The sequence below is a fragment of the Prinia subflava genome, chromosome 33, assembly GCF_021018805.1.
Source record: "Prinia subflava isolate CZ2003 ecotype Zambia chromosome 33, Cam_Psub_1.2, whole genome shotgun sequence".
Taxonomy (NCBI): domain Eukaryota; kingdom Metazoa; phylum Chordata; class Aves; order Passeriformes; family Cisticolidae; genus Prinia; species Prinia subflava.
Window position 1 is genome coordinate 1025656 of NC_086279.1, and position 11670 is coordinate 1037325.

The following is an 11670-nucleotide window of genomic DNA, read 5'->3' on the forward strand; positions in this document are numbered from 1 at the left end:
ACGTGAGGGGAGCGGGATCCGGAGCGATGGCGGCGGCGTCCGGTGAGAGGGGACAGGGAGCGGGAATGGGGACAGGGAATGGGGACAGGGAGCGGGAATGGGAACAGGGAATGGGGACAGGGAGCGGGAATGGGGACAGGGAATGGAGACAGGGAATGGGGAAAGGGAATGGGGACAGGGAGCGGGAATGGGGACAGGGTTTTAGAATTTGGCAATGGGTATAAAAATAGCGAATGTCACCGAAATTGAACCTGGAATACCAGACAGGACTGCGAATGGGGACAGGTACCGGGAATACGGACAGGGAACAGGGACAAGACTGGAAATGCCACAGGGAAAGGACCGTGAGTGTGGACAGGGATTCGGAGCATGGACAGGCACTGGGAATGGACATGGAAATAGGAGACAGGCACTGGGAAGGATACTGGGAATGGGGACTGGGCCCAAGAATGGGACAGGGAATACGGGACACAACCAGGAATGGGGACAGGACCTGGGAATGAGGACAGGGCCTGAGAACAGGACTGGAAATAGGTGACAGGGACTGGGAATGATCCAGGGAATGGGGACAGCGAGCAGCAACGGGAACGGGAATACCGGAATGGGACAGGTAGTTCAGGACTGAGACCAGGAATGGGACCAGGCAGGGGAATGTGCAAATTGGACAGGAAATAATATAGGAGCAAGAAGTGGAGAGAGAATATGGGCTGGGGATTAGGAAGAGGGGCCACTGTCAGAAACAGGAATACAGGAGCAGGACTAGGAATGGGAATATGGGAACAGGACAGAGAAAAAAGCAATGGAAATCCAGGACCTGCAGCAGGATGGGGAATATGAGAACAGAAACAGGGCAGGGAATATGGGACTGGGAATGTGGGAGCTGAAACCAGACAGAGACTACGGGACAGGGAATGAGAGCGGGAAAGAGATGGGGACTGGGATGAGAGCAGGACAGGACCAGGAGTGGGGTGACACAGGAACAGGCAAGAGGAGTGACAGTGGGAAAAGGGAGATCCTGGAAAGGGGACACCAGGAACAGGGGGACAGTCCCAGGGCAGGGGGCCCTTGATCAGCTGCCCCAGAACCTCCACCAGGTTCTCCCAGCGCAGCTGGAGCTGCTCAGCCTGGGGAGCACAAAGCCCTGAGAAACCCCCAAGTCACTGCCAAGAATCCTCAGGTCCCTTGAACCCAGCAGCCCTCATATCCCCTGGAAAATTCCCCCATGTCCCCATCCAGGTCTTCGTCAAAATTTTTATTTTTACCCCATTGTTGAGGGCTTTGGAAAGATAAAGAGAAATGAAAAAGAAATCCAGGCCACGGGGAGCCAGGAGGATTTGCAGCCCCCAGCCAGGTGTGTGCCCAACACGGATCACCGGCACCGCGGATCACCGGGGCTCTGCCCACCGGGGGTCACTGGGGATCCTCCCATTGGGGATGGAGCTGGAGCAGCGCACGAAGCTCTTCCTGCACTCGGGGCACTCACAGGGCTTCCCTCAGTGCTGGCTCCGTTGGTGTTGGGTCAAGTGAGAACTTCTAGAGAAGCTCTTCCGACACTGGGGACACTCGTGGGGCCTCTCCCCGGTGTGGATGCGCCGGTGCCTGATGAGGGTGTAGTTACGCTGGAAGCCCATCCCGCAGTCGGGGCAGCGGAAGGGCTTCTCATCCGTGTGAATCCGCTGGTGCTGGAGGAGACGGGAGCTGGTGGGAAACCTCTTCTTGCACTGGTCACACTCGTAGGGTCTCTCCCCAGTGTGGCTCCTCTGGTGCAGAGTCAGGGTAGATCTCTGGCTGAAGCTCTTCCCACACTCCCCACACTCGTAGGGCCGTTCGTCCGTGTGGGTCCTCTTGTGGGCAATCAGGGTGGTCGTCTGCCTGAAGCTCTTCCCACACTGCTCACACTCGTGGGGCCTCTCCCCGGTGTGGATGCGATGGTGGTTGATGAGGTGGGAGTTGTGCTTGAAGCCCATCCCGCAGTCGGGGCAGCGGAAGGGCCTCTCATCCGTGTGAATCTGCTGGTGCTGCAGGAGCTGGGAGCTGGTGGGAAACCTCTTCTTGCACTGGTCACACTCGTAGGGTCTCTCCCCAGTGGGGCTCCTCTGGTGCAGAGTCAGGGTAGAGCTCTGGCTGAAGCTCTTCCCACACTCCCCACACTCGTAGGGCCGTTCTCCCGTGTGGATCCTCTGGTGTGTGATCAGGTGGGAACGCTGGCTGCAGCTCTTCCCACACTGCTCACACTTGTAGGGCCTCTCCCCAGTGTGGATGCGCCGGTGGGTGATGAGGGTGGAGTTATGCCTGAAGCCCACCCCACAGTCGGGGCAGCGGAAGGGCCTCTCATCCGTGTGAACCCGCTGGTGCACGAGGAGCTTGGAGCTCGTCTGAAACCTCTTCTTGCATTGATCACACTCGTAGGGCCTCTCCCCAGTGTGGATCATCTGGTGGACGATGAGTTGGGATCTCCGCCTGAAGCTCTTCCCACACTCCGAGCATTTGTGGGGCTTCTCCCCGGTGTGGATTTTCTGGTGTTTGGTCAGTTCAGATCTCCACCTGAAGCTCTTCCCACACTCCGAGCACTTGTGGGGCTTCTCCCCATCCTGAGGCTGCTCAGGGACCCCCAGCTCCGAGCTGCGGCCGCCTCCCCGGCCCGGGGTGGATCTTTCCTGCTCGGAGCCCCGAGATCTGCGTTTGCAGCCCCTCCTCGTGCGGCATCTCCGCGGCTTTTCCTCCCCGTTGCGTTCCTGCGCCGCGGAGCCGCTCACAGCGGCCTCTCCCACCGGCTGCTGCCGCGGGGATTTGTCCTCCCTGGGCTCCGTGCTCAGCTCCGTGCCTGGGGGAGGAAGGACCAGGAGAGGATGGGATTTGCCCCCGGGCCACAGGGAAGGGCAAGGAGATCCCTCCGCGCGTCCCCGGCAGGACGGCGTCGGCAGCGGGGTTGTCCTGCAGCCGGGGGCCAGGCTGGGCTGCGAGATGGAGCAGCAGAGAGGGGCAAAGGGGCACTGACTTCCTCCTCACCTGCCTGCGGCTCCCGGGACAGCTTCCTCTTCCTCGCCGCGCCCTCCTCCTCCTCCTCCATCGGGCCGAGGTTTGGCAAAGGGAAATCCTGCTGTGGGGTAAAACAAGCGCTGAGCGCGTTGGGTTTGACGGTGCCGCTGCCCCGGCGCGGCTGCAGAAGTCAGCGCCCCTTTCAGCCCCGGGGAGCCCGGACCCCGCTCATCTCCAGGCTCTGCCCGCTGCTACCGGGCCATCGCCACGTGGGACCCGCCGAGATCCCTCCAGGGCCATCTCCGGCTCGGCTTCGGGCTCCTGCAAGATCCGAACACGCCCTGGGCCGCACAAAAACCCTCCCGGAGAGCCCCGCGATGGATTCGGGGCGAGCTCCCCCTCCCCGCTCACCTGCGGGTTCCGGGCGGGGCGATGCTGCCGGAGCCGGGGGAGCTGCGGCCTGAGCGGGGGAACCGCGTGCGGCTGCTGCTGCTGCCCCTCCTCTTCCTCCCGCCCCTCCTCTTCCTCTTCCTCCACCTCTGTCCCTCCTCTTCTTGCTCCTCCTCTTCCTCCGGCTCCGCTTTTTCTCTTTCCCTTTCCTCTTCCTCCTCCTGTGTCCCTCCTCTTCCTCCCGCTCCTCCTCCGCTCCCAGCCCGGCCCGGGCGGTGCCGACTCCCAAAAGCAGCCGCGCTCTGCCCTGGGGGGGTTCCAAAGCGGCCCCGCCCCGCGCGGCACCGGCAGCGATCCCGGGAGCAGCGGGCAGGACTCGGGAGCGCTTTCCCTCCCAGTCTGGCTCTTACTGGGAGCACTGGGAGGGAACTGGGAGCAAACAGCGCCCGGACGCGGCTGCAGCCGGCGAGGGGCGGGGCCGAGCCACGGGGCGTGGTTATGCAAATCCGGGAGCGATCGCGCGCTGTGATTGGCGGACGGGAGCAGGGCGGGGTTTGCCCTCAGACGTGAGGGGAGCGGGATCCGGAGCGATGGCGGCGGCGTCCGGTGAGAGGGGACAGGGAGCGGGAATGGGGACAGGGAATGGGGACAGGGAGCGGGAATGGGGACAGGGAATGGAGACAGGGAATGGGGAAAGGGAATGGGGACAGGGAGCGGGAATGGGGACAGGGTTTTAGAATTTGGCAATGGGTATAAAAATAGCGAATGTCACCGAAATTGAACCTGGAATACCAGACAGGACTGCGAATGGGGACAGGTACCGGGAATACGGACAGGGAACAGGGACAAGACTGGAAATGCCACAGGGAAAGGACCGTGAGTGTGGACAGGGATTCGGAGCATGGACAGGCACTGGGAATGGACATGGAAATAGGAGACAGGCACTGGGAAGGATACTGGGAATGGGGACTGGGCCCAAGAATGGGACAGGGAATACGGGACACAACCAGGAATGGGGACAGGACCTGGGAATGAGGACAGGGCCTGAGAACAGGACTGGAAATAGGTGACAGGGACTGGGAATGATCCAGGGAATGGGGACAGCGAGCAGCAACGGGAACGGGAATACCGGAATGGGACAGGTAGTTCAGGACTGAGACCAGGAATGGGACCAGGCAGGGGAATGTGCAAATTGGACAGGAAATAATATAGGAGCAAGAAGTGGAGAGAGAATATGGGCTGGGGATTAGGAAGAGGGGCCACTGTCAGAAACAGGAATACAGGAGCAGGACTAGGAATGGGAATATGGGAACAGGACAGAGAAAAAAGCAATGGAAATCCAGGACCTGCAGCAGGATGGGGAATATGAGAACAGAAACAGGGCAGGGAATATGGGACTGGGAATGTGGGAGCTGAAACCAGACAGAGACTACGGGACAGGGAATGAGAGCGGGAAAGAGATGGGGACTGGGATGAGAGCAGGACAGGACCAGGAGTGGGGTGACACAGGAACAGGCAAGAGGAGTGACAGTGGGAAAAGGGAGATCCTGGAAAGGGGACACCAGGAACAGGGGGACAGTCCCAGGGCAGGGGGCCCTTGATCAGCTGCCCCAGAACCTCCACCAGGTTCTCCCAGCGCAGCTGGAGCTGCTCAGCCTGGGGAGCACAAAGCCCTGAGAAACCCCCAAGTCACTGCCAAGAATCCTCAGGTCCCTTGAACCCAGCAGCCCTCATATCCCCTGGAAAATTCCCCCATGTCCCCATCCAGGTCTTCGTCAAAATTTTTATTTTTACCCCATTGTTGAGGGCTTTGGAAAGATAAACAGAAATGAAAAAGAAATCCAGGCCACGGGGAGCCAGGAGGATTTGCAGCCCCCAGCCAGGTGTGTGCCCAACACGGATCACCGGCACCGCGGATCACCGGGGCTCTGCCCACCGGGGGTCACTGGGGATCCTCCCATTGGGGATGGAGCTGGAGCAGCGCACGAAGCTCTTCCTGCACTCGGGGCACTCACAGGGCTTCCCTCAGTGCTGGCTCCGTTGGTGTTGGGTCAAGTGAGAACTTCTAGAGAAGCTCTTCCGACACTGGGGACACTCGTGGGGCCTCTCCCCGGTGTGGATGCGCCGGTGCCTGATGAGGGTGGAGTTGTGCTTGAAGCCCATCCCACAGTCGGGGCAGCGGAAGGGCTTCTCATCCGTGTGAATCCGCTGGTGCTGGAGGAGACGGGAGCTGGTGGGAAACCTCTTCTTGCACTGGTCACACTCGTAGGGTCTCTCCCCAGTGTGGCTCCTCTGGTGCAGAGTCAGGGTAGATCTCTGGCTGAAGCTCTTCCCACACTCCCCACACTCGTAGGGCCGTTCGTCCGTGTGGGTCCTCTTGTGGGCAATCAGGGTGGTCGTCTGCCTGAAGCTCTTCCCACACTGCTCACACTCGTGGGGCCTCTCCCCGGTGTGGATGCGATGGTGGTTGATGAGGTTGGAGTTGTGCTTGAAGCCCATCCCGCAGTCAGGGCAGCGGAAGGGCCTCTCATCCGTGTGAATGCGCTGGTGCTGGAGGAGACGGGAGCTGGTGGGAAACCTCTTCTTGCACTGGTCACACTCGTAGGGTCTCTCCCCAGTGTGGCTCCTCTGGTGCAGAGTGAGGCTAGAGCTCGTGCTGAAGCTCTTCCCACACTCCCCACACTCGTAGGGCCGTTCTCCCGTGTGGATCCTCTGGTGTGTGATCAGGTGGGAACGCTGGCTGCAGCTCTTCCCACACTGCTCACACATGTAGGGCCTCTCCCCAGTGTGGATGCGCCGGTGGGTGATGAGGGTGGAGTTATGCCTGAAGCCCACCCCACAGTCGGGGCAGCGGAAGGGCCTCTCATCCGTGTGAACCCGCTGGTGCACGAGGAGCTTGGAGCTCGTCTGAAACCTCTTCTTGCATTGATCACACTCGTAGGGCCTCTCCCCAGTGTGGATCATCTGGTGGACGATGAGTTGGGATCTCCGCCTGAAGCTCTTCCCACACTCCGAGCATTTGTGGGGCTTCTCCCCCGTGTGGATTTTCTGGTGTTTGGTCAGTTCAGATCTCCACCTGAAGCTCTTCCCACACTCCGAGCACTTGTGGGGCTTCTCCCCATCCTGAGGCTGCTCAGGGACCCCCAGCTCCGAGCTGCGGCCGCCTCCCCGGCCCGGGGTGGATCTTTCGTGCTCGGAGCCCCGAGATCTGCGTTTGCAGCCCCTCCTCGTGCGGCATCTCCGCGGCTTTTCCTCCCCGTTGCGTTCCTGCGCCGCGGAGCCGCTCACAGCGGCCTCTCCCACCGGCTGCTGCCGCGGGGATTTGTCCTCCCTGGGCTCCGTGCTCAGCTCCGTGCCTGGGGGAGGAAGGACCAGGAGAGGATGGGATTTGCCTCTGGGCCACAGGGAAGGGCAAGGAGATCCCCCCGCGCGTCCCCGGCAGGACGGCGTCGGCAGCGGGGTTGTCCTGCAGCCGGGGGCAAGGCTGGGCTGCGAGATGGAGCAGCAGAGAGGGGCAAAGGGGCAGTGACTTCCTCCTCACCTGCCTGCGGCTCCCGGGACAGCTTCCTCTTCCTCGCCGCGCCCTCCTCCTCCTCCTCCATCGGGCCGAGGTTTGGCAAAGGGAAATCCTGCTGTGGGGTAAAACAAGCGCTGAGCGCGTTGGGTTTGACGGTGCCGCTGCCCCGGCGCAGCTGCAGAAGTCAGCGCCCCTTTCAGCCCCGGGGAGCCCGGACCCCGCTCATCTCCGGGCTCTGCCCGCCGCTACCGGGCCATCGCCACGTGGGACCCGCCGAGATCCCTCCAGGGCCATCTCCGGCTCGGCTTCGGGCTCCTGCGAGATCCGAACACGCCCTGGGCCGCACAAAAACCCTCCCGGAGAGCCCCGCGATGGATTCGGGGCGAGCTCCCCCTCCCCGCTCACCTGCGGGTTCCGGGGGGGGCGATGCTGCCGGAGCCGGGGGAGCTGCGGCCTGAGCGGGGGAACCGCGTGCGGCTGCTGCTGCTGCCCCTCCTCTTCCTCCCGTCCCTCCTTTTCCTTTTCCTCCTCCTATGTCCCTCCTCTTCTTGCTCCTCCTCTTCCTCCCGCTCCTCTCTTTCTCTTTTCCTTTCCTCTTCCTCCTCCTCCTGTGTCCCTCCTCTTCCTCCCGCGCCTCCTCCGCTCCCAGCCCGGCCCGGGCGGTGCCGACACCCAAAAGCAGCCGCGCTCTGCCCTGGGGAGGTTCCAAAGCGGCCCCGGCAGCGATCCCGGGAGCAGCGGGCAGGACTCGGGAGCGCTTTCCCTCCCAGTCTGGCTCTCACTGGGAGCACTGGGAGGGAACTGGGAGCAAACAGCGCCCGGACGCGGCTGCAGCTGGCGAGGGGCGGGGCCGAGGCACGGGGCGTGGTTATGCAAATCCGGGAGCGATCGCGCGCTGTGATTGGTGGGCGGGAGCAGGGCGGGGTTTGCCCTCAGACGTGAGGGGAGCGGGATCCGGAGCGATGGCGGCGGCGTCCGGTGAGAGGGGACAGGGAGCGGGAATGGGGACAGGGAATGGGGACAGGGAATGGGGACAGGGAGCGGTGACCGGAGCGGGAATGGGGACAGGGAATGGGGACAGGGAATGGGGACAGGGAATGGGAAATGCAGAGAGGGAATAGGGACAGACACATGAAATGGGAAAAGGGACCGGGTATGGAGAGAGGGATCAGCAATGGGAACCAGGAACGGGCACGGCACTGCAAATACCAGGCAGGGACTGGGAATGATCCATGGAATGGGAACAGGAACCAGGAACGGGACGGGGAATACCGGACTGGGACTGCGGCCAGGGAGCAGCAATATGGGACAGGGGTCTGGAATGGAGACTGGGACTGAGAATGGAGCTAGGAATGGGACTGGGAATGTGGAATGCAGGAGAGGGACCTGGAATGGGATCGGGGATAGGAATAGGGAAACAGGAGAAATAGCATGGAAACAGCATCCGGAGAGGAAAGATGGGGTGTGGATTAGAAAGGAGGGGCCGGGATCAGAAACGGGAACACGGCAACGGGACTATAGGAACAGGGCAGGGAATATCAAACTGGAAATGCGGGACCGGCACGGGGACTGGGAATACAGGAATGGGAGCAGGGGTGGGAATATGGGACTGGGAATATGGGAATGGCAACCAGGGAGAGAATATGGGACAGGGAATGAGAGCAGGAATGGAATACGGACAGGGATGGGAGCAGGAAAGGAGCGGGAGAGGGTGACATGGGAACGGGCAGGGGGCAAAGGGGGATCCTGGAAAGGGGACAGCGAGACATGGGGACAGTCCCAGGGCAGGGGGTCTTTGATGAGCCCCCCATGAACCTCCTCCAGGGTCTGTGAACACAACTGGAGCCGCTCGGCCTGGGGAGCCCCAAGCCCTGAGGTCCACTCAACTCCCTCACACCAATTATCAGCCACATCCCCTGGAAGATCCCCCCATGTCCCCATCGAGGTCTTTGTTCAAAATTTTTACTTTCACCACGATTTTGGGTTGATTCAAAAGACAAACAGAAATGTAAAGGAAATCACAGTAACAAGGATCCAGGAGGATGTGGGTCCCCCAGCCAGGCGTGTGCCCAACACGGATCACCGGCACCGCGGATCACCGGGGCTCTGCCCACCGGGGCTCACTGGGGATCATCCAGGGGGGATCCTCCCATGGGGGATGGAGCTGGAGCAGCGCACGAAGCTCTTCCCACATCGGGGCACTCACAGGGCTTCCCTCAGTGCTGGCTCCGTTGGTGTTGGGTCAAGTAAGAACTTCTGGAGAAGCTCTTCCCACAATGGGGACACTCGTGGGGCCTCTACCCCGTGTGGATGCGCTGGTGCCTGATGAGAAAGGAGTTTTGTGTGAAGCCCATCCCGCAGTCGGGGCAGCGGAAGGGCCTCTCATCCGTGTGAATCCGCTGGTGCACGAGGAGTTTGGAGCTGGTGGGAAACCTCTTCTCACACTGGTCACACTCGTAGGGCCTCTCTCCCGTGTGGCTCCTCTGGTGGAGCGTCAGGTGGGAGCTCTGGCTGAAGCTCTTCCCACACTGCTCACACTTGTAGGGTCTCTCCCCGGTGTGGATGCGCCGGTGCCTGATGAGGTGGTCATTACGCTGGAAGCCCATCCCGCAGTCGGGGCAGCGGATGGGCCTCTCATCTGTGTGAATCCGCTGATGAAGAAGGAGTTTGGAGCTGGTGGGAAACCTCTTCTTGCACTGGTCACACTCGTAGGGCCTCTCCCCGGTGTGGCTCTTCTGGTGTTTGATGAGGTTGGAGTTCCTGCTGAAGCTCTTCCCACACTCCCCACACTCGTAGGGCTTTTCCCCCGTGTGGATCCTCTGGTGTCTGATCAGGTGGGAGCTCCTGGAGAAGCTCTTGCCACACTGGGGACACTCGTGGGGCCTCTCCCCGGTGTGGATGCGCCGGTGGGTGACGAGGGTGGACTTTTGCTTGAAGCCCATCCCGCAGTCGGGGCAGCGGAAGGGCCTCTCATCTGTGTGACTGCGTTGGTGCAGGAGGAGATTGAAGCTGGTGTGAAACCTCTTCTTGCACTGGTCACACTCATAGGGCTTCTCCCCGGTGTGGATCATCTGGTGCACAGCCAGGTTAGAGCTGTGCCTGAAGCTCTTCCCACACTCCCCACACTCGTAGGGCCGTTCCCCCGTGTGGATCCTCTGATGTTTGATCACGGCAGAGCCGTGGCTGAAGCTCTTCCCACACTGGGGACACTCGTGGGGCCTCTCCCTGGTGTGGATGAGCTGGTGGGTGACGAGGTGGGAGTTTTGCTTGAAGCCCATCCCGCAGTCGGGGCAGCGGAAGGGCCTCTCATCCATGTGAATCCGCTGGTGCAGGAGGAGATGGGAGCTGTTGGCAAACCTCTTCTTGCACTGGTCACACTCGTAGGGCCTCTCCCCAGTGTGGATCCTCTGGTGTCTGATGAGGTTGGGGCTGCAGCTGAAGCTCTTCCCACACTCCCCACATTCGTAGGGCTTTTCCCCGGTGTGGATCCTCTGGTGGATGATCAGGTGGGAGCTCTGGCTGAAGCTCTTCCCACACTGCTCACATTCATGGGGTCTCTCCCCAGTGTGGATGCGCCGGTGGGTGACGAGGTGCGAGTTATGCCTGAAGCCCACCCCACAGTCGGGGCAGCGGAAGGGCCTCTCATCCGTGTGAATCCGCTGGTGCAGGAGGAGATGGGAGCTGGTGGGAAACCTCTTCTTGCACTGGTCACACTCGTAGGGCTTTTCCCCGGTGTGGCTCCTCTGGTGGACGATGAGTTGGGATCTGAACCTGAATCTCCTCCCACACTCCGAGCACTTGTGGGGCTTCTCCCCATCCTGAGGCTGCTCAGGGACCCCCAGCTCCGAGCTGCGGCCGCCTCCCCGGCCCGGGGTAGATCTTTCGTGCTCGGAGCCCCGAGATCTGCGTTTGCAGCCCCTCCTCGTGCGGCATCTCCGCGGCTTTTCCTCCCCGTTTCGTTCCTGCGCCGCGGAGCCGCTCACAGCGGCCTCTCCCTCCGGCTGCTGCCCGGAGCCCTCCAGGGCCATCTCCGGCTCGGCTTCGGGCTCCTGCAAGATCCGAACACGCCCTGGGCCGCACAAAAACCCTCCCGGAGAGCCCCGCGATGGATTCGGGGCGAGCTCCCCCTCCCCGCTCACCTGCGGGTCCCGGGCGGGAAATCCCTCCCGCTTTTCGTCTTCCTCCTCCTCCTCCTCTGTCCCTCGTGTTCCCGCTCCGCCTCTTCCTGCCGCTCCTGCCTTTCCTCTTCCTCCTCCTGTGTCCCTCCTCTTCCTCCCGCTCCTCCTCCGCTCCCAGCCCTGCCCGGGCGGTGCCGACACCCAAAAGCAGCCGCGCTCTGCCCTGGGGGGGTTCCAAAGCGGCCCCGCCCCGCGCGGCCCCGGCAGCGATCCCGGGAGCAGCGGGCAGGACTCGGGAGCGCTTTCCCTCCCAGTCTGGCTCTTACTGGGAGCACTGGGAGGGAACTGGGAGCAAACAGCGCCCGGACGCGGCTGCAGCCGGCGAGGGGCGGGGCCGAGCCGCATGGCGTGGTTATGCAAATCAGGGAGCGATCGCGCGCTGTGATTGGCGGGCGGGAGCAGGGCGGGGTTTGCCCTCAGACGTGAGGGGAGCGGGATCCGGAGCGATGGCGGCGGCGTCCGGTGAGAGGGGACAGGGAGCGGGAATGGGGACAGGGAATGGGGACAGGGAACGGGGACAGGGAATGGGACAGGGAGCGGGAATGGGGACAGGGAATGGGGACAGGGAGCGGGAATGGGGACAGGGAATGGGGACAGGGAGCGGGA

General features: G+C 62.1%; 2 protein-coding genes across 7 annotated transcripts; both read right to left on the minus strand.

The window, feature by feature from the left end:
* Window positions 1–149: 149 nt before the first annotated feature.
* Window positions 150–3523, minus strand: LOC134563083 (zinc finger protein 501-like). 2 transcript variants are annotated; one of them, XM_063420879.1, is made up of 3 exons: window positions 3391–3523; window positions 3010–3100; window positions 150–2824 (listed from the first exon to the last, which is right to left on the minus strand). In XM_063420879.1, the coding sequence occupies exons 2-3, from the start codon at window positions 3068–3070 to the stop codon at window positions 1494–1496; spliced, it is 1392 nt and encodes a 463-aa protein (XP_063276949.1). In that variant the 5' UTR covers window positions 3071–3100; window positions 3391–3523; the 3' UTR covers window positions 150–1493. The 2 variants fall into 2 exon arrangements, with proteins under 2 accessions (XP_063276949.1, XP_063276950.1); XM_063420880.1 differs by having other exon boundaries at window positions 3010–3097; window positions 3391–3521.
* A 535-nt stretch (window positions 3524–4058) lies between these two features.
* Window positions 4059–11425, minus strand: LOC134563071 (zinc finger protein 501-like). 5 transcript variants are annotated; one of them, XM_063420844.1, is made up of 3 exons: window positions 11026–11425; window positions 6911–7001; window positions 4059–6725 (listed from the first exon to the last, which is right to left on the minus strand). In XM_063420844.1, the coding sequence occupies exons 1-3, from the start codon at window positions 11407–11409 to the stop codon at window positions 5395–5397; spliced, it is 1806 nt and encodes a 601-aa protein (XP_063276914.1). In that variant the 5' UTR covers window positions 11410–11425; the 3' UTR covers window positions 4059–5394. The 5 variants fall into 5 exon arrangements, with proteins under 5 accessions (XP_063276914.1, XP_063276916.1, XP_063276915.1 ...); XM_063420846.1 differs by lacking the exon at window positions 11026–11425 and adding an exon at window positions 7292–7712 and having other exon boundaries at window positions 6911–6998; XM_063420845.1 differs by lacking the exon at window positions 11026–11425 and adding an exon at window positions 7292–7712.
* Between the last annotated feature and the right edge of the window lie 245 nt (window positions 11426–11670).